Below are 21,877 nucleotides of genomic sequence, written 5' to 3' on the forward strand. Positions count from 1 at the left end.
CAGTGACGTAGGATGAGGACTCGTCACCAACTCAAAAGCAAGACTTCCGGAATATTCATCGCAAGTCCGGTGGAATCTTTGTAAAATACTCTCAATAGAAGTCATTTGAAGCCATTTTACAAATTATGGACACAACTTGTCCGTAGACGTCGGTTGTCCTTTAAAAACACTTTTATGGAAAATAAACACAAGCAAAAATGGCAAAACACAAGCTCCTGAAAGAAAGGATCCTGTTCCCACCAGCACCTCGCTGACTCGACGTCATCCAATCCAACAATAGGCGATAACTCGCTCGCTGCACTTCTCCCCTGCAGAACAAGAGGTCCCGTCCCGTGGTGGCGCCTCAAAATGGGAGGGAGCAGCAAAAGCATAGTGATAGGAAGAAACCTGAAACAAAGCCACAATGGCTGCTGTCACCAATATGTCCTGCTTTCCTGTCATCCTCCCAAACGATGGTTGCAACCACAGGACTCCCACATGGTGACCCCTTGCTGCTTCAACCACCATGGCTGTAGGGCGCGGCAGTGGGTGCCCCATCCATAGGCCACTCTGTCCTGTTTTTTGACTGATATATCTTCAACTGACTTGTCAGGCTGCACCTGAGGGAGTGATTGCCCCGTTGAGGCATTTTGACCCCCCCCCCCCACAGGTTTTATACCTAAAATGTGTCTTTTGTTCTTGTGCCTTGCTTTTTGGCTGCAGAGGAAAAAACAGACAAGATGAGATTCAAAATCCAAAGTGGAACACTTGTGTGGATGGATAACATTAATGAGATTGAATTTCATCATGATAAAGGCTTTTATAGTGGAGGCTGGTGAATTGGGCGTTCTAGTGTGCCACCACCTCCACCCCATTTATGTAAATCATGAAGGAAAAGGAAATAAATCAAAGTAAATTATGTTTGTGAGAATAAGATATGGTCATATATTGATTGTAAGATGATGTTTCTCTCGTCTCCCACTGTTCCAGACATACTCATCGTTTTGACATTCCACATTGGAAGCTTGCAGCGGGTTTCCATCTTCATGAAGTTCGGTGGCCTGAGAGGATACAACCTCGCGTTCATTGAGACGGACACATTGTTTTTTTTCAATCACTGTCCTCCAGTGTTGGTCTAACACATGTTGACTTGTGATTGTGGGCAGGCTCTCTTGTAATGCCACTTTACCCCAGGCAATCCCTGTTTCCTGATTCCACTCAGGCTGAAGAAAGATAACCCTGACCCTGAGCTAATCCCAGATTAAAGCCGAACAAAAAGCATTGCCACTGCTTCTCTTTGACCTGCTATCTACTCGTGTCTCCTGGTTTCAGGCCACAGTTACCAAGCTGATCAGTCAAGAAAAGAGTGCATATTATGGTCCAGCGATCAGTTGTTGGCAGATTCTTTTAAAAGAGGATGGTGGCTGGATGGGAAACAACATGCGCAATGGGACAAATCAGTATCAGAATCATCTTTATTGGCCAAGTACAGTATGTAGAACACACAACGAATTTGTCTCCGGTCGGACACGATGCACTTGTATCATCACAAATAAATATGGAAGGATATTCCTTAATGTAAGTGGCACCTCTTGGGAACAACTGTGAGACAGTGTGAAAAGGATCAAGCAGAGCAAAAGTGATCAGTGGTAGAATGAAATACGATAACAGTTGTACTGTTGGTGGAGAATCTCTTAACCATTTTAAAGAGCTCAGTCGCTGTATTACAACAAGTGTGCAATTATGCAGATGTCCTTAACCGCATCAAAGTGTCTGGTGCTGGAGATATAGGTCAGTAACAGTGGTCCAATTCAGGACGGAGCCGAAGCGACAATGACAAAAACGGGATGCAGTTTCACAGGGTTGTACAAAATTGCAAAGAGCCACTATACAGTTTATATTTGGGTTACTTTTAAAATAGTTAATGGCTAGGGAAAGAAGCTGTTTAAATGTCTGCTGGATTTGGTGCGCATGGATCAGTTGCGCCTGCCTGAGGGGAGTAGCTGGAAAAGGTGTTGGGAAGGCTGCGGAGGGTCCAGTCGGATTTTCAGTGCCCTTGCCTTGCATAAAACTATCAGCTAAAACACAACCCTGCTTATACAAATGTGTGTTACCAACGAGACGATGTGTCTGTGTAGGGAGAGAGAGGGGGGGGGGTGATCTCCTTCCCTGTAAATGCTCATTTCGATTCCATATAGTCACTCAGACAAGCCTGCCTATTTGAAATGATGTCATTGCTACTGGCAAGGATATCGCGACATACCTGTATGTGACTTTTGTTTATCTTAAATTTGAATTTAGCGGTATGACAATCACATTTTAACGTTTAACAAAAACAAGTTTTTTTTTTTAACCGTAGACAAACCTTAGCCCACAAATTGCAAGGGTTGAACACAACACTAATTACGTGTCACCGGGTTTTCTCGCCCCAATGCTCCTCCTCCCATTTTTTTCCTGTCCATCAGATTTGGCGGCCTAGCGGGCAAGCACGGAATTCCGCTGATGGTTGCCAGAAGCTCTGTGATAAGACTATCTTTTCGCGTGAGAGCTCATGAGAGCTGACAGCGAATACAAATTGGTGCCATTAGCCAAGAAGCGACCGGGGCTAGGCGAGGGACAAGGGCTCACAGCGAATCCTAATTATAGAGCGGGTGAGCACCACCAGGTCGGCACAAGAGCGTCAGGGCACCGGGGGGAGGGGGGATATGGAGCTAACGAGATGCTTGTGGCTGTAAACAAAAAGAGTCATCCCTCAAAAGGACACAGAGCTTCACAGTGCACCTGCACGACCACATGGCGTTAGCGATAGGTTAGCGCTCGTATAGCTTGCCCATTATGAAGGCTGACGTGGAACTTGTTGAGACATGAGAAGGAGATACCTTTTCTCCTGTGCATGAGAAGGATACAACTTTTCTCCTGTGAAAGACAAGGGGAAGTAAGGTTCTGTGCTCAGATTCTGTTCGTTTCCATTTCCTAGTAAAGCTAACCTCAAACGCCAAGATCCCGTCCTTAACTCTTACGGCAAGGGTGTCAAAGTCATCTTTTACTGCGAGCCACATTGTAGTCACGGGTTTCTTCTTGGGTGACCGTTATGAATTTGGGGAAACCATTAGAATGTTCCATCTCCTCCCCATATTACTTACAGAACGCACAACAAATTAATGAATAACTAGTTTTCAAATTTGAAGTAAAAAATAATGACTGTTATTGTTGTTTACATGGGACAATTTGAAATATTAGTTCAGATTTAAGCAAGCATCATGAAATTACACAAGTTTGATTTGCTGTCGCGGGCCGAATAAAATGAAGTGGTGGACCATATTTGGCCCCCGGGCCTCAACTTTGACACCAGTGTTTTACTGTGTCAACTCCTTTGTTGCCATGGAAGTGTATGCTAAAAGCTAAAAAAACCACCAAACGCACGTTGTGCCGATTGACGCTGCTTGCTACGGGAACAAACGGGTTGTGGTTCCGCTGATTAGAGAGCTGGTTTTGTGTGACAAATGGCAGCCACATAAGGCACATACACTCCAAATACAAAAATTCCTAATCTTCCTGACGGTGTGTTCTCTGATTGATTATACAGCGTTCAGTATTTCCTCCTCCCGCTAATACTGGTATCACTGTGAGAAACTTTAGCTGGCTAGATAAAGGGGAAAGCCACAAGTACTTTAGATAAATGCTTCTAGACAGGAGCCAATGGTGACAGTCTACATCAGGGGTGTCCAAACGTTTTTGCAAAGGGGTCCAGATTTGTTGCGTTAAAAATGTTGGAGGAACCAACCTTGGTGGACATTCTTTACATATAACAGCAATTAATTTAAATGCATTTCAGCGAGCCATTCTGTGTTTCACTTGTGTTTTTTATTTTAATTTAAACTATCCTAAGAATGTGTTTTGGTTCATTTTAAACATGCACATCAAAATTGAATTGACATTGAAAATTGAAATGGAATATTCACTTCACTTTTGTAACACTAACATTTTTGTAACCGTTGAACATAAGTATTTGTTTTTTGTTGATTGTTGCCATTTTAGAAAATTGAGGTGCTCATTCAGTCAATGTATCATATACAGGTAACATCTGAGGTACGACTGGCGTCCGTTCCGATAAAACAGTCATCAAACGGTCGTAAAGTCGAAATCCATTCAAAATGGCCGACATGACGTTTACACGACAGGATAGTATTCAATGTCAATCTGTTGTTTTTAAGCAACATTTTCTATTGAATACTATTATATACCAAACTGCGTACAGTTCATTTAAACATTTTATAAATAAAAAAAATTATCACCTTGCGTGTCATTTTTATCATTTTGAATTTCATAGTATCGATTTGTATTACTGTATAACTGTACCTGTAATGTATACAAAACTGTTTCCTCTGCCTTTCATTTATAAATTGTATACTTCTCTGTTAGTGTCGTTTTTATAATTTTATATTTAATATTATCGATTTATATTTTATATAGTGGATTAAATAAAACACTTCTACGTAAGGAATACAGCTGTTGAAAAATCACTCTCCCTGCTAACGGCCAGAAGAAGTCGCCGGACACACACGCTCGGACTCAGGCGGACGAAGGAAAAAAAACAGTGTATAGTACCACAGAAAATGTTGCCGAGACGGTATCTGCACTGTATAACTACTGTATTGAATGCAGTCACGCTCAATACAGTGATGTGCGAATGTGTGACATGCTAGCTAGCCAAAATTGGCATACCCGTTGCCGGCTGCTTGCACGTTGTGGTGCCAGGCGTAGAATTTTAAAAAAAAGGGTCTGGCGGTCGAGGTCGTAAGTACGAGTGGTCGTAAATTGTGCCGGTTGTAACTCGGATGGTACCTGTACTAATTTGGATTTGATTAGCCTTTATTAGTATTGTAGTGGATAAATGTACATTTCACAGCAGCAAAGTTATGGAAGGAAGAAGTCAGGAAAGTAGGAAGTAGAAAAACAAAATACAGAAGGTAGTGGAAAGGCAGCCACTGTCATTTGCTGTTCCTAATTGAATCTTTAGATTGTAGCAGTTAGCTACTGCCCAATGTCTTCATTCTACATGCAGGCCAGACGTCATTGAATTTATGACAGAGGCTGTGAGCTGGAGGAAAATTGACCAAGGCTGGACTTTGGACATGTCTGGTCTACATTGTCTTGAAGTTCGAGTGTGAAAGTTGGAAACATTTAAAGTCTAAAGTTGCATTATTAATTCAATTTTGGAATTTGGGTTCTGCTTCGATATTTTGCTTCGTCAAAGAAATATTCCCTTTCAAGTCTGGGTGTCGTCTTTGCCCGATTCTTGCTCGCAACATAAACCTCTTCACAACTGACAAAAGGACTTTTGAGACAATAAATAGTTCGTAGAGAATCCTGAGACAGGCTCCCTTTGATGTGTGAGAGCATGACACGGTTCCCACCTGCACTTAAGCACCCTAATTATTGCTTCTGGCCTTCTTGTGTGTGATCTCACAGTCCTCAAACCAGTTGGAAAGCACCTCAGGACACATCCGAGGCAGAGCAATGTGTATTTGATGTGTCGAGGGTCCCGAGGGGGATAGCCGTCAGTCAAATGCTAAAACACTGGAGCCTTCAGCCAAACCAGGTACATACTTCTGCAATGGTTTCGGCCGTTGTGTTGTTAGTAATACAACACACACACACACACACACATGCACACACGAAGCCGGCAGGTCGACTGGGTGTATGGGGAGTCATCAATCAACTTAAATTTCTAACGCAAATAATCACAGGGTCAGGCCACATGTTGGAGTTCCACTGAACAAGGCTTTGACAGCTGTCCGTCTCTTGGCTGACGTGTAAACATTCCCTTGGTGGGCACTGTTATGAAGTCAGACCTCCCAAATATAGTAAATGTCATTTTCCAAATGTGTGCTTATTAGTGTAACCCTTTTTAAAATTGACTTCTGTCCAAAGAGTTGAGTGATATCGGCCTCCGCGGTGGGCTCTTTATTTTAAGACCTCACAGCGGACATGTTGAAAGGAGTGTTGACCAATTTCAAGCATCTTCTTTTCTATTCGGCTTTTTCCTTCAGGGGTCGCCACAGCGAATCAGTGGTTTAGAGGTTTGATTCGCATGTTTGTTGTGGCCAAGCTTTTAAGTCAGATTCCCTTCCTTACACAACTCTGTATTTATCTGGGCTTGGGACCGGCACAATAGGACACTGGCTTGTGTCCCTTTGTGGCTACAGAACAAGCAATTCTATGAACTTAATACATTTCAGTGTTAATTAATTTAATTCTACATTTGTTGTTAAGTAGAATAACTGTTTAGAAGGTAAAAATGTGAATAGGATGTGGAATAACCTGAAATTATTGTAGTTTTCATTCATCCATCCATCCATCCATCTTCTGCCGCTTATCCGGGGTCGGGTCGCGGGGGCATCAGCTTCAGTAGGGAAGCCCAGACTTCCCTCTCCCCGGCCACTTCTTCTAGCTCGTCCTGGCGGATCCCGAGGCGTTCCCATGCCAGCTGGGAGACATAGTCTCTCCAGCGAGTTCTGGGTCGTCCCCGGGGTCTCCTGCCAGTGGGGCATGCTCGGAACACCTGACGAGGGAGGCGTCCCGGGGGCATCCTAATCAGATGCCCGAGCCACCTCATCTGGCTCCTCTCGATGTGGAGGAGAAGCGGCTCGACTTTGAGCCCCTCCCGGATGACCGAGCTTCTCACCTTAATTAACTCTCAGGGAGAGCCCGGACACCCGACGGAGAAAGCTCATTTCAGCCGCTTGCATCCGGGATCTTCTTTCTTCTTTCGGACACAACCCATAGGTCGTGACCATAGATGAGGGTTGGGACGTAGATCGACCGGTAGATTGAGAGCTTTGCTTTGTGGCTCAGCTCCTTCTTCACCACGACAGATCGGTACAAAGTCCGCATCACAGCAGACGCCGCACCGATCCGCCTGTCGACCTCTCTCACCCTTACACCCTCATTCGTGAACAAGACACCCAGATACTTAAAGTCCTCCACTTGAGGCAAAATCTCCTCCCCGACCCGGAGAGGGCACTCCACCCTTTTCCGACTGAGAACCATTGTCTCAGATTTGGAGGTGCTGATTCTCATCCCAACCGCTTCACATTCGGCTGCGAAACGCTCAAGCGAGAGTTGGAGAGCTCCACTCGAAGGCCCCAACAGTACCACATCATCTGCAAAAAGCAGAGATGCTATACTGAGGCCACCAAAACGGAAACCTTCAACGCTTCGGCTGCCCACCGGTTCACGACGTCTCGAGTCGAGGTCAGCAGTGCCCCACTCTCACTGTACACAGTGTTAGTGGTGCACTGCTTTCCCCTTCTGAGACGCCGGATGGTGGACCAGAATTTCCTCGAAGCGGTCCGGAAGTCGGCTTCCATGGCCTCACCGAACTCTTCCCATGCCCGTGTTTTTGCCTCGGCGACCACCGAGGCTGCATTCCGCTTGGCTAATCGATAACTGTCAGCTGTCTCAGGAGTCCCACAGGCTATATAGGCCCGGTAGGACTCCTTCTTCAGCTTCCCTTACTACTGGTGTCCACCAGCGAGTACGGGGTTTGCCTCCACGACAGGCACCAACCACCTTACGGCCACAACTCTGATTTGCCGCCTCAGCAAGGGAGGTACGGAACATGGTCCATTCGAACTCAATGTCCCCCACCTCCCCCGGGACATGTGTATAGTTCTGCCGGAGGTGGGAGTTGAAACTCCTTCTGACAGGGGATTCAGCCAGACGTTCCCAACAAACCCTCACAACACGTTTGGGTCTTCCAGGTCGGACTGGCATCTTCCCCCACCAATGGAGCCTACTCCCACCAGGTGGTGATCAGTTGACAGCTCCGCCCCTCTCTTCACTCGAGTGTCCAAAACATGAGGCCGCAAATCCAATGATACAACTATAAAGTCAATCAGCGAACTGCGACCAAGGGTGTCCTGGTGCCACATGCACATATGGACACCCTTATGTTTGAATAAAGTGTTTGTTATAGACAATCCGTGTCGAGCACAGAAGTCCAATAACAAAACACCACTCATGTTCTGATCGGGGGGGCCGTTCCTCCCAATCACGCCCTTCCAGGTCACACTGTCATTGCCCACATGAGCATTGAAATCGCCCAGCAAAACAAGGGAGTCCCCAGGGGGAGCGCTCTCCAGCACAGCCCCTAAGGTCTCCAAAAAGGATGGGTACACTGAACTGCTGTTTGGTGCATATGCACAGACAACAGTCAGAACCCGTCCCCCCACCCGAAGGCGGAGGGAAGCAACCCTTTCGTCTCCCGGGGTGAATCCCAACGTACAGGCGGCGAGTCGGGGGGCAATAAGTATGCCGACATCTGCTCTACGCCTCTCACCGTGGGCAACTCCAGAGTGGTAGAGAGTCCAACCCCTTTAGAGAGGGCTGGTACCGGAACCTAGGCTGTGTGTGGAGGCAAGCCCAACTATGTCTAGTCGGAACTTTTCGACCACGTGCACCAGCTCAGGCTCCTTCCCTGTAAGAGAGGTGACATTCCACGTCCCAAGAGCTGGCTTCTGCAGTCGAGGGTCGGACCGCCAGGGTCCCCGCCTTTGGCTGCTGCCCAGCTTACAATGCACCCGACCCCTCTGGCACCTCCCATTGGTGGTGAGTCCTTGAGAAGGGGGACCCACATTTCCTCTTTGGGCTGAGCCTGACCGGGCCCCATGGGTGTAGGCCCGGCCACCAGGCGCTCGCCAACGAGCCCCATCTCCAGGCCTGGCTCCAGAGAGGGGCCCCGGTGACCCGCATCCGGGCAAGGGAAAACCAGGTCCATTTGTTTTTCTCATCATACGGGGTCTTCTGAGTTGTACTTTGTCTGGTCCCTCACCCAGGACCTGTTTGCCATGGGTGACTGTCGTGCGGCGAGACAGCAAGCAGGTGGAAAGAGGATAAAAGTTCACTCAGCTAGATGCAGGAAGGGTATTGTGAGTTTTCTTTATTTGAAGTTGATATCAGCTTTCAACAGACCACAGGTAACACCGCTCTCCAGCTTGTCCTTTGTCCCTCTTCTTCCTCCTCGAAGTGACTGGCTCAGGCTGGCTTTAAAGGTGCTTCACCTGAGCTTCTGGCCAATCAGGTCCCAGCGGCAAATGGCCATTCCCAGGTGGTTGCAATCACCTTCTCAGAGTCAATTAGTGGTCGCCCAACTCAACTGTTTTGGATGGGGAGAAATGCGCACCTTTCTCCCATCCAAAATCCATGAAAAACAAAATTATTTAACATTTCTTTTAGCATCATGACATCATTCACCCCTTCTCCTCAGAGTTCAGACATTCTTGTCAAATAATCAGCAATAACATTTGTTGTCAGGGCAGAGTGGTCATATATGACAGGTCCTATTCTCCTAGTCACAGCGTATGGGCCCTGCCACTTTGCCAGTAGCTTACTTGATCCCATATGCAACAATATTAACACCTTTTGTCCAGGGTGCCAATCTCTCCCTGATAAATTCTTGCCGTTATTCTCGCTGGAGATCCTCTTCCAGCTCCTGACGTTCTGCATCTTCTGTTTCTTTCTGGAATTCTGGGTTCAGAAACCATGGGAATTGCAGCTTGTCTTAGATGATGAAACTGTGGAGGTTGGGCATGTTAGGTAACCCAACTTGGGAGTTTCTTGTGCGGGAGGAAGGTTCGTTGGCCTGGATGTTCGAGAGTTAGCGCCCTGGGGCTGCGGTCCCAGAGGAGGATAATGTTGACTAGATCGACTGTCAAATGTCCATTCTTACTTGTTGGGTGCATCTGATCTCTAGATCTGTTCAATCAACATCACCTCTTGTCTGAGTCTTAGGCTTCACCACTGGTTCCATCTCACTCTGCTCAGTTCCATCCTTGGCTTGGAAACTGTCAGACGCCTCATGGAAAAGAAGAACGGCAACTTCTTGGGGCAACTCAAGCTTCTGGTTTCCTTGATCCCCTTCAGAACTCTTCAGTCCGGTGTGATTGGCCCGTGCTACACAAATTCTTACTCGTCCCACCTTCTTCCTCTCGGCTTCCTCTTATCTTTTCCACTTCAGCAAGGCGTAACGATCCCACCTTCTTCATGCAGGGTGAAAAGATCCCACCACTGCCACCAATTGTCGTGCGGCGATTCAGCATGCAGGTGGAAAGTTGATAAAAGTTCACTCAGCCAGATGCAGGAAGGGTATTGTGAGTTTTCTTTATTTGAAGTTGATATCAGTTTTCGGCAGACCCCAGGTAACACTGCTCTCCAGGTTTTCCTTTGTCCCTGTTCGTCCTCCTCGAAGTGACTGGCTCAGGCTGGCTTTAAAGGTGCTTCACCTGAGCTTCTGGCCAATCAGGTCCCAGCGGCAATTGGCCATTCCCAGGTGGTTGCAATCACCTTCTCAGAGTCAATTAGTGGTCGCCCAACTCAACTATTTTGGATGGGGAGAAATGCGCACCTTTCTCCCATCCAAAATCCATGAAACACAAAATTATTTAACATTTCTTTTAGCATCATGACATCGACCCTACCAGGGGCGTAAAGCCCCAGACAACCTAGCTCCTAGGATCATTGGGACACACAAACCCCTCCACCACGGTAAGGTGGAGGGGTTTCATTCCTGGTGCTTTAAAATCAGCAATGAAAAGAAAAGCCTGCCGGTCTGCGAACGTGTACTTGTCTCAACCCTGACCATTAAACAAAAAAGGTTGGGCACCTTATTTATTAGACACTATCTTACTCAGGATAGGAAGACTCTGCTCCCCCAAAACCACACATTTCGAGCATGTGATATAAAATTGTCAGAGATCATATTGTTTACTTCATTTTAGAGCATATTTTCTCGAACCATCATCATCCTTCTAAATGTATCAATATCAATCACAATTCCATACAACACGTATTCCAATAGAATGCCATCCATCACTAATATGATTTTTGTCTCTCTCTTTCCTGATGTAAAATGTAAAATTCTAACTCACGTTACCCTCTGAAGTCTGAAACCAAATACTTTGGGACTTTTTTGGACCCAACTCGCATTTCTCTCTGTGCGAAAATGCGGTCCGTGTCCGTTTCAAAATAATTTTGGCAGTTTTCTTGCCTTCGGGCACTTCTCTTTGCTTACAACCATACGGCCATAATATGCTAAATGTTCTTTTTGCCCAATCTTTATATTTTAATAACGTTTTAGTTCCGCCAACATCTCTTTCAGAGTAAAGTTACTCTCTTTTTATAGGCATAATTATATCGCATTATCGATTTGGTGTTTGCCATCGACGAGCATTAATTCATCAACCTTATTTCGGCACCTCAGATCGAAGGCAGTTTGATTTCGAATGTCCGAGTAGGACTGACCACATTCCAACACTTCGTCCGTTCAAAGCAGAAACAAATTTTTATACATTCGGGGCGCCCCTAAATACTGCCTGAGATCTGCGGGCCGGAACACGCATTGCGCTACCTTTTTCCACCTTTTTCTTGTGTGGTTTTCCATCTATTTTTTTTCTTTCGGCATCGTAAATATTTACTTGAACAAACAGTGTCGATCCTTCAACGTCTATATCAACCAATTGTTTTTTTCTACAAATTCTTCTTCATCGAGGCAGACTGGCAACTAATTTGATTTAACTCGTTTCCAAAAAACGGGAAGACTTTCGCGGAGCCATGTTAGTGCCTCGACTTCACTGTAATTTACATGAAATCGCAATCTCGATCCGGCGTGTTTTTTCGAAATAAAATATTTAGGTACCGGCGCCGAATTAAATTTTCATTAATACTATCGAAGCAGAGCGAATTATTAGCGTTCAATTTTCTCCACATCCCCCTTCTCTCTCTCTTTTTTTTTTATTGTTTCTATGAATTTGGTCCAGTTCTTCACCGCATAGGGCGGACTCTATAACTGGGTTCGTTCAGTAGGACAGCAGTTCAAATTTACATTTGTAGTTTCTCCTTCTTCAACCCCCAAAAGGGTGAAGAGAACTTGCATACTGCATCCACAAAAGTCTGCTGTTTGAATCCCACTGTATATTATATGAATTACGACACGTTATCGCAATTCCAGTCACACTCAGATGCGCTCACGCCCGAAACAACCCCGCGACATAGTCAAGCTCGCAAGCTTGACTCACAGACCCGCATGCTCACACATTGACTCACACAGGCACACAGACACAGTCACACAACCACAAGGATGATCAGTCCTTGTGTACCCAAAAACTAAGCTCAGTTCAGCACTCTCACTACCACATGAACTAGCTTAATTTTTTTCGAGGCTTTTCATTCTTCCAGACCTTCAAAAGGCTGTACTATCCAATCTTCAAGACCCAAACAAATAGGCTTGTCCTAAAATCAGTATCCGACTGACTTTCCGTACGTTTTTTTCCATGGCGCAATGGCCCTTTAGAACGTTCTCATTTACCTTAAATCAGTATCCGACTGACTTTCTGTACGTACTTTTCCATGGCGCACTGGCCCTTTAGAACATTCTCTATCTTCCAAGACCCAAACAAATAGGCTTGTACGATCCAAAATCTTCCAAGACCTAAACAAATAGGCTTGTACTATCGTTTATCAGACTGACCTCAATTTTTGCAGACGATCCTTCCGGTCCCGAGCCCGCCCAGGTTCGTTGGGATGGCGTTTGCGTCTCACCCGGCGAGCAGGCCTGGCTTCTGCCCCCAAGAAAAGGAGGTCCTCTCGAAATCTTGTTGGCCTTGCCGGTGCACCGGTTCTTGACAGTCGCCGCAGACCGCTCACCGCAGGAGACGCGTTGCCATCCCGGACGAGCCCCCAAAAATGTCAGAGATATGACAGACAGACACCGTGGACAGAGACTCAGAACCAGAAAGATTGTCCCCACTGCCAGCAGGAGACGCAGTCATCAGATGACATACGTCTGAATTCTGCGCCCCTCTGCCAAGCTATTTATTGAGAGTATATGTAAATTAAAGTGATATATTGGTAAAACATAGTTTTCTTGATTATAATGCCACGCCTCTGGGCGTTCTGAGCACCAACAGCTGCAAGGAGTAAAACATAGACATTTTAATTGGTTGTCTTTTCCATGAACTGATGAATTTGTAATCTGGCGCTTGTGCAGGATGTTTAAGCCGTAAATAACTTTGGTGAAAAAGGAGTATCTAAAGCCCTAAATTCTGTGCAAGGCCGGACCTTCTAGAATCTAGATGGAGACGACAGTTCACCTTGCCGTGTCTGTTTCACTCAGATTTACTGTGGCCATCTGCGCTTTTGACTGTAGGGCCATTGTTTAGTTGGTCAGCAAAGCACGGCACTTTTAAACATGATAAATTATTATTCTCCATCAAAAATACAGTAAAGTCTCGTTATATCTCGTTATATCGATAGTACCGCTTATGACGATACTATTTCTATGAACGCAAGGAGAAAATTTACATGCCGCAGTATCGGCTATATCGATAGTCCGGTTATATCGATATTTTTTCAGACTCCTGAGAATATCGATATAACGAGACTTTACTGTAGTTGTGATCGCAGTTCAATTGTAAATTAACTTCATATTGTCTACCATGGATAAACGTCTGGTTTCTTCCCCCCTAATCTTTGTGTGTCTTCCATACTTAACCAATAAATCAGATTCTGATTGTGATTTTGATTTTTGTCCAGAAGAATGCTAATTCAATCCACAAATGACTTTTGCCCGAGGACTGTGTTGCTGAACCCAGCGCGTATCAAATAAACAGTCCAAAACATAGCCATTGGAAGACTGGGTTACCTGAGAGCACGTAAACTGCGTTGTGTTACCCAAGTCACACTCCAAGTTGACTTTCAGGAGCAATGACGACACCTGAACCCATCGTCGAAACTAAACACGGCCTACATAGGCCTCCCAGTCAATAAGCTTTTGTGACGCGCAACAATGGAACTGTGATTAATTCCCATCCCTTTCATGAACAGTGGACCTCAGACGTTCACCCTGACAAGATGACAATGTTACGCTTCTGATACTACGTCTGATGACGACATTTTGTGTGGTCAGCTTCATCTCTCCATTGCTCGGGAGTACCTTGCGCCAGAAAAAAACTGCGTCGATGAGGGACTTGCACGCAGTCTATGGTTTTAGTGATGAGAGTCATCGACAAGCTTCAATGAAACACTGCAGATCATAAGATCTACTCGGGTGGTATCAAGCCATCAACACCTCGTGACAGACACTCAGTCGCACTTCTTCCTAATGCATGGTGTTAAGTTCCATCATTGTTCGTGGAAAACCATCAGATAACCCCAAATGGCTCTCTCCTAGCCCCGCAAAGAACATTGAAGTTGTCTAAGTGTGACTGTCGTGTGCATGATTTTTTGTCTTCCTCCATGCAGAGCTGAGATCTACTGGTACCGCTCATCATTTTGCCTTCCTCCTCAATACTTCTGATTATCGGATCTTGCGAATGGATGAGGATTATGACCGCATGTACATCGGTAGCAAGGATCACATCCTGTCCCTAGATCTCCATGACATCAACAAGGACCCTCATATTGTAAGAGCTGTTTTTTTTTCAAATTGACCTTTTTGGGGGGTGAGGGGTGCGGGGCATTCACGTTTTGTGTTGACTTGTGAGTCATTTTAAGGCTGTTACAATTCCTACGGGACTAAACAGTATTTGCTTTGGTGCAAATTGAAATTTTTGCATCAAATGCTTCTAAACTATTATGAAACAATTTTCAAATACAAAGTGTTTTCCTGCTCGCAGGTCCACTGGCCAGTGTCTGAACGAAGAAAGATGGAATGCCTCGTAAGTGGGAAAGATGCCAGTGTAAGTACGCCTCTTGACAGCTAACATGCCATGTCAGCAGCAGTCAGTAGATTTAGATGATTTCCTTTTGGCTCGGCAGCTTTTTAAAAATGGCTTTGGATAAAAGTTCCCCCAAAAATCATTTTAAATCACCGGTTGTAATTCCCAACTCATACTTTCACAAGAGCCACTGGTGTGACAAAGTGCTCCGCACAAAACACGCTCACAAATAAATCAACAAAATAGCCTTCTCCAATCAAAATCCATCCATCCACCCATCATCCATCCATCAATCCATCCATCTATCCATCCATCTAGAATAACTGGATAAGTTTTGAGTGGAAATAGCAATCGGTTTATCTTATTTCATGATGGCTGGAAAAGTATGAAGGTTTCTCTTTATAATTTATGTTGAGATAATTCCGTGCTGTTCTTCACCTCTTCAGGAAGAGTGCGCTAACTTCATCCGCCTAATTGAGCCATGGAATAGGACGCAGCTTTATGTCTGTGGGACCGGCGCTTACAATCCTGTCTGTACTTTTGTCCACCGGGGGCGTAAATCTCAGGTAAGATTATTAAAAAAAATCCTTCTTCAATCCTCATCACGGACAATGTGGTGCCTAGATTTTTTTTAATTAAATTTCTGATTATATTCTCTACCCAACTTGTTCTAGGCTACTTACATGCTGTCTAACTATTAGGTTTCTGTTTCTGGCCTGGTGCCTGTAAGCAGGCGCCACAGATTTACCCGCGCGCAGCTGTTGTCCCAAATGAGCTGTTAAAGCCACCTCGACATGTAACGGCGCCACTTGAATTTTCCCAAAGCAAGCCAGGAATCATAACCTCCCCACTCACTCGCATTAAACGCTCAGGCTTCTTTTAGTATTGTTCTTGTTTCCCAATGATGACCGCGGGACTTTGAGAAAAAGGGGCACACGGGATGTAATTGACTACTGGACGATCCTCAGAGATTCAAGTGGAAAGTGTCCAGAGAACTAGATAGCCGAAAGTATGGGTTTTAAGAGTTCCTTATTGCATCTGGTTTCTGTATGATCGTCTTGGAAAAAAAGGTATTTTCGGTCAACAATCTCGCCATCCTTCGCCACCCTTTCCAAAACCTCTGGCCAACGCCGCTACGTGAGTGAGAACTTGTCCCCCCCAGTAATTGAAAGTGGGACCTCCCATTATGGGGTGTTACTGGAAAGTTCATGGTTTTGTCTGTGGACGGGAAGGTTATTTTCATTAACACATTGTACATATTGTGGGTATTCCCCAGGGCGCCTTTCTCAACCAACTGAGGAATTGAAGATTTCACTACGTTTGCACAATGTTCACATTTCTAAGCTCTGACCCATTTCACCCAATTCATTTTCCATTTTGCAGAGGAAAACAAAAAATGGTTTTGTTTGTTTAATTATTTTTTATTTATTTATTTATTGCGCTCACCCCAAAGAAGATGTTTCCAGACCATTTCCCGTTCTATTGGCATAACTCCAGGCTATGTTGCTATCTCCCGTTTTAGACATCCGCGTATCTACAGATGTCGCAGGCCAGAGGAAGAGCAAACCGCGCCGCTAAATCCAGCGCTGTGCACGAGTCGCTTGGATTCAAGGTGTGATGTCGGCCCCCCCGTTTGGACCCCACTTGTGCATAAAGCTTGGGACAAACTGCATGTGCCCTTCCTTTCTTTCTGGCCATGCTGTGTTCAACTTTTCAATCCCAAGCATGCTTTTTGACCATTTTGTACACTTTGTTAATGTTGTGGTCTACCCACCCTGAATTGCAATTACATAATTTATTGAATGCTAACCTCATTCTTTCATCATTCTTCCTTACTCGGACGCGTCTGAATTTATTCAGCCATCTGAAACTTCAAAATGGTGATTCCTTGTCCCACCCAGCAAATCCAATTCAACACCAGGGTTTTTCTCGGTCTCTTCAGAGCAGGTTTTGTTAGCATTTCGCTAAATCCCAACGTGCGCTAGATTAGCCCAGAGCAAAAAGCGGTCGGTCGTTTGTAGCTGCGCGGCAAAGGAAATAAAAGACTTGCACATTTGAACATGTTTTCCACGGCACTTTAAATAATTGATTAATGGTCGGAGTGAAAAAGCTTTCTCGTCCTATTATTTGTCAGACCTTATAGCACAAGGGTGTCAAAGTTATTTTTTGTTGCGGGCCACATGGTAATTCCGGTTTCCTCTTGGCGGCCATTATAAATTTGGGGAAGGCATTGGAATGTTTTATCCCCTTCACATATTGCATGCAGAACGCACAACAAATTAATGAATTACTGTATTGTCCTGTGTATAAGGTGCACGAAAGTATAAGGCACACGGGAGTATAAGGCGCACCCTCAAAGAATGGTGTTTTTTCCAACTTTTTACATTTATAAGGTGCACCGAACTATAAGGTGCACCTTCAATGAATGACAAAAGTTTCCCAAATATAATATATGAATATATAAAAGTTTTCCAAATATAAGGCACACCACATTATAAGGCCCTATAGTAGATTCAAAGCTTACTCACTACTTCCACATTTGGCGGCGGGGAGAAATGGAATCGGTGGCTGCTGATATTACTGGCGAGACCTGTTGTGGCTCAATATTACTTCACATATAAGGCACACCTGCGTATAAGGCGCAGGGTCATCTTTTGAAGAAAACCATGGCTTTTGGGTGCGCCTTACACACCGGAAAATATGGTACTAGTTTTCAAATTTAAAGTATACAATAATGACTGTTATGTTTGTTTACATGGGACAATTTGATATTTTGGTTCGGACTTCAGCAAGTATTATGGAATTTCATGTTTGAATTGCTTTCGCGGGCCAAATAAATTTATGTGGCGGGCCACGTTTGGCCCCCGGGCCTTGACTTTGACACCAGTGTTTTAGCACATACACTGCGGCAAGGGAATAAAATAATTGCAGGATAAGGCTGACGTTATTTGGACCTTTTTTTGTCTTTTTTGAATTGAGGCATTGCATTCTATGATTGAGAGTGAGCTTCCAGCACGCTCTTGTTGCACAAGTGGTGATTTTAATCACATTTGAGTTAGAATCTAGAGGAGGAGGAGTAGTGGGAGGGTAGTACGAGGGAGTCTCGTATGGTGCCGCGGCCGCTTCCCCCGCTTTGCGACTGATGGACAACGACAGACATCTTTGTCCCTACAGGGAATCGAAATGAGGATTTGACATGATTTGATGGTCTTGGAGGCGCAGCCATAAGGACATGCCATTGCACGTTGTGCATTCAGCTATTCCTTCTCATAAATTCCAAACACTCACTTTTCAGTGCTGGTGTGCTGAGCAACGGCGCACGAGCAATCTTAATCTTAGTTGATTTTTTTTTCTGCGCTGGATTACAAGGTGTCAAGCGTAGACCTGTTCCACCATGTGTACCGAGAATCTGAGATCTATTTTCTCACAGCACAACGTTCTGCATTGGAGTAGCTTGAAGATAGATATGAAATTCTTCCTCCACCTTTACACATTCATTATTCGAATCAGCCATCCCCTATCATGCTTGAAAGGTCGCACAGGAGTTCGGGGGAGCCTCGTTTCCCCTCCATGGGGGGTGGGGGACTCGCTGTGACAAGATCAAGTGTGCTGAATTTATTGTCATTCTCCTGTCTGATTTTCCAATTGCAGGAAGACATTTTTCATTTGGAACCCGGAAAATTGGATTCTGGGAAAGGAAAGTGCTCCTACGACCCCAAGCTCAACAGCGTTTCAGCTTTAATTAGTGAGTGCCTCCAATGCAATCGCATGATTTACAGCATGGGTGTCTAAGTCAAGCCCCGGGGGCCAAATCTTGCCCGCCACATCACTTTCTTCAGCTGGCAAAATCAAATCAAACTTGAGAAATTCCATGATGCTTGCTAAAGTCCCAACCAAAATTTCAAATTGTCTGATAGCACACAATGGCTACAATGGCAGTCATTATTTTGACTTCAAATTTGAAAACTAGTTATTCATGAATTTGTTGTGCGCTCTATATGTCATATGTGGTGGGGAATATACTTTCTCATTGATTCCCCAAATACATAACGGCCCCTGAGAGCAAACCGTAATGACAATGTGGCCAATGGCAAGAAATGAGTTGGACGCTCTTGATTTCTGTTGTGTTTATTCATACACTCATCAAAAAAAATATATAGATTACCGCAACTGTGTGTTTTGTCCCAATCGTGTTGGTGAAATTTGACTGCAGCGACTGATTTTCTTTCTTTTCAGATGGCGAACTCTACGCTGGCGTCTACGTCGACTTCATGGGAACGGACTCCGCCATTTTCCGCACTTTGGGGACAAAAACCGCCATGCGAACCGATCAGTACAACTCCAGATGGTTGAATGGTAAATGTAGTACTTCTTTCAGACGTTCCAGTGACATTCTCAACTGTCCCATCAGTCGGGCGTCTCTCAAAAAGTGCAGAGCAGGCAAAAACAACATTCAGTGTATAAAATATGTCAGCCTCTTCGACCCACAGATCCCACTTTCGTCCATGTGCACCTCATCCCCGATAGTGCGGAAAGGAATGACGACAAGCTGTATTTCTTCTTCCGGGAGACGTCCTCGGAGATGGGCCAGAGTCCCATGACTCAGTCCCGCATCGGACGCATCTGCCTGGTGTGTATACCATTGCCATGTGTTTGTTTGGGGCTGCATCCGTATGAAAACAGGCCGGAGTCTCCTGCGTCCTTAGGACCAAACCGCTGGGTTGAAGTATTTACGTGTGCCGAATTAGCATTTGGCCAACACTGATGTGCTGGAATTAACGTGTGTCTTTCACCTCCTTGTCGACAATGCCTCCCTCTGTCAGTCCGGCTGCCCTCTGTCCTTTCACCTTTTGACCTTACGACCCTCTCCGTCTGTTCATCCAACGATCCTTTTAGTGCGAAGACGGGTTAAGAGTCATACCTCATTAATCTGGACGCTATGGTGCCCAAACTGCGGCCTGACGGCCATTTGCGGCCCACCGTCCATTTTTCGGACCACTTCCCCAAAAACCTCCTTCACTATTTGCTGATAAAATGAACAGTAGACAATACAAATACAATAAAAATACAGTGATACCTCGGCTTACGAACGCTTTAGCTAGCAAACGTTTTGCCTTACGAACATTAAATTCTCGAGAATATAATCTTGTCATACAAACTATTTTTCGGGAAACACACGGAGTGCCACAATGAGTGATGTGTCATTCGCGAACGAGCCGGTTCTTGTAGCTGGATCTCTGAAGTGAACGAAGCTAAAATTGGCAGCCGGCTATTTTTTCCCTCTATTCCCAGCCCCCAGTCTTCGGTTAAAGCAAGGGAACCAGCTATTAATGAAGTCTTTAGTGTGTCTGTCTGCATATGTTGCTGTTGCAATACCACAACTTCTAAGACACTTTATGCAAAAAGCTATCCATTCCATCAAGCCATCAACGACCATCACAAAGGTAAATAAAATGACTTTACTGACCGTTTGTTGTTTTAATGACAGTTTATTCTTTAATTGCAATACCATAGCACATTTATTATACATACAATAAGGTATGTCTGTGTAAGCTCTCAGTCGTACAGGAGTGGTCCATCGATGAGAAGGTTTCTTCAGCCGTCATCTGTACAGATGACGGCTGAAGAAACCTTCTCATCGATACAATAAGGTATATTTTGTGTAGTTTTGAGGCTTATTTAGTTGAAAATTATGTTTTATGGGGACCTGGGAACGGATTATTGTAATTTTAATGGCTTCCTATAGGAAATTAATGTTTTGAATACACACTTTTCGCCTTACACACTTTCTGAGAACCAATTTAGTTCCTAAGCCAAGCTATCACTGTACATAAAATACATCATAGCTTCCTTTGGCTGACATCAATTTCTGTCACAGACCAAACACAACGTTCTCCTAAAAAGTGCATTGTTTATACAAGACGGTTTCCGGCTGACTCCATATCAGTCTTATTTTTCTTTTTTTTTTCCTCCACCGCAGTTGGAAAAGTGTAAATATGCAGATAGCTTGTTTATCACTCCCTCCCCCCATCCGCCGTGAAACTTCCTCGTAATGCAAACCGACTTGTTGAGTTTTTTGTGGGAGACTCCACATGTGGTTTGTTTTCAGTCGAGAGTATGAGGATGAGTCGGCGGATCGTATGTGAGTTGGGTGAAATAATAACAAAAAAAAGACGCTTTTTTGCTCTCATCCTTATAGAATGATGATGGTGGGCACTGCTGTCTGGTCAACAAGTGGAGCACCTTCCTGAAGGCCAGGCTCATCTGCTCTGTGCCAGGGGCGGATGGAATGGAGACGCACTTTGACGAACTCCGTGAGTCCAGAATACACCACGTGTGCATTGTTGATGAACATAGTTACCCAATGGTTCCCGAAATGAACGCTTCATTTCACATATTTTCCTCCCTCAATTGAGTGAGCACGACCTTTCCACGTCTGTTGCGTTTCAACAGTCTCGATCCAATATTAAGTCAAATATACAGTCAAACCGAACGTCCCGGTTCTTGACCAATTCAGTTTTCGACTCAAAATTTTGCTGTTTTTATGCCTGGGTTTGCAACCGAAAATGGGTTCTCGACAAAACTGAGCACACACGAATGCACCACTCGACTCCCCTGCGCTTCCTTATGTTACCTCCTCGTTTCACGTCTCATTGTGACTGACACATTAGTGTTTTACAGTCAAACCTGGGGTTTCAAACGTCTCGGTTCTCAACCTATTCAGTTTTCGACCAAATATTTCAGGTTTTCTATTCCTTGAAAATGTGTTCTCAACCAAACTGAGCACACCTGAATGCACCACTGGACTCCCCTCCGCTTCCTTGTACGTCACTTTCTCGTGTCACGTCTCATTGTGACCAACGCATTACCCTCGTGGAGCGTTCCATTGTGGGCAAGGGTGTTTGTACTGTATTGTTCAATCACGATTTAAAAAAAATACTTTGATTACATTGATGATAATGGGAAATGTTTCGGTTTTCGACCAAATCGGTTTTCACATAGATTTCTGGAACGGATTATGGTCCAAAATGCAAGTTCGACTGTATGTCTTTTTTTTTTTTTTTTTTTTTTTTTTTTGCTTAAAGGACAACCGACGCCTCCAGACAAGTTGTGTCCATAATTTGTAAAATCACTTCAAATGACTTCTACTGTGCGTATTTTACAAAGATTCCACCGCATAT

The 21,877-nt window shown here is 44.8% G+C and overlaps 1 protein-coding gene across 3 annotated transcripts in view; it reads left to right on the forward strand.

Moving 5' to 3' along the window:
* LOC148890793 (semaphorin-3F-like) overlaps positions 1 to 21,877 on the forward strand; it is a 53,924-nt gene that overhangs the window by 19,291 nt on the left and 12,756 nt on the right. The window contains exons 2-10 of one of the 3 annotated variants that reach the window (XM_089009618.1): positions 5,452 to 5,581; positions 14,281 to 14,441; positions 14,655 to 14,717; positions 15,143 to 15,262; positions 16,219 to 16,308; positions 18,348 to 18,441; positions 18,933 to 19,052; positions 19,187 to 19,326; positions 20,896 to 21,010. In XM_089009618.1, coding sequence (XP_088865744.1) covers positions 14,352 to 14,441; positions 14,655 to 14,717; positions 15,143 to 15,262; positions 16,219 to 16,308; positions 18,348 to 18,441; positions 18,933 to 19,052; positions 19,187 to 19,326; positions 20,896 to 21,010 — 832 coding nt within the window. In that variant the 5' untranslated portion in view covers positions 5,452 to 5,581; positions 14,281 to 14,351. The remainder of the gene's footprint in view (positions 1 to 5,451; positions 5,582 to 14,280; positions 14,442 to 14,654; positions 14,718 to 15,142; positions 15,263 to 16,218; positions 16,309 to 18,347; positions 18,442 to 18,932; positions 19,053 to 19,186; positions 19,327 to 20,895; positions 21,011 to 21,877) is intronic. The other 2 variants (XM_089009616.1, XM_089009617.1) reach the window with 2 other exon arrangements.

Source organism: Hippocampus bargibanti, linkage group LG12, assembly GCF_051943395.1.
Source record: "Hippocampus bargibanti isolate YZ-2025 linkage group LG12, ASM5194339v1, whole genome shotgun sequence".
Taxonomy (NCBI): Eukaryota; Metazoa; Chordata; class Actinopteri; order Syngnathiformes; family Syngnathidae; genus Hippocampus; species Hippocampus bargibanti.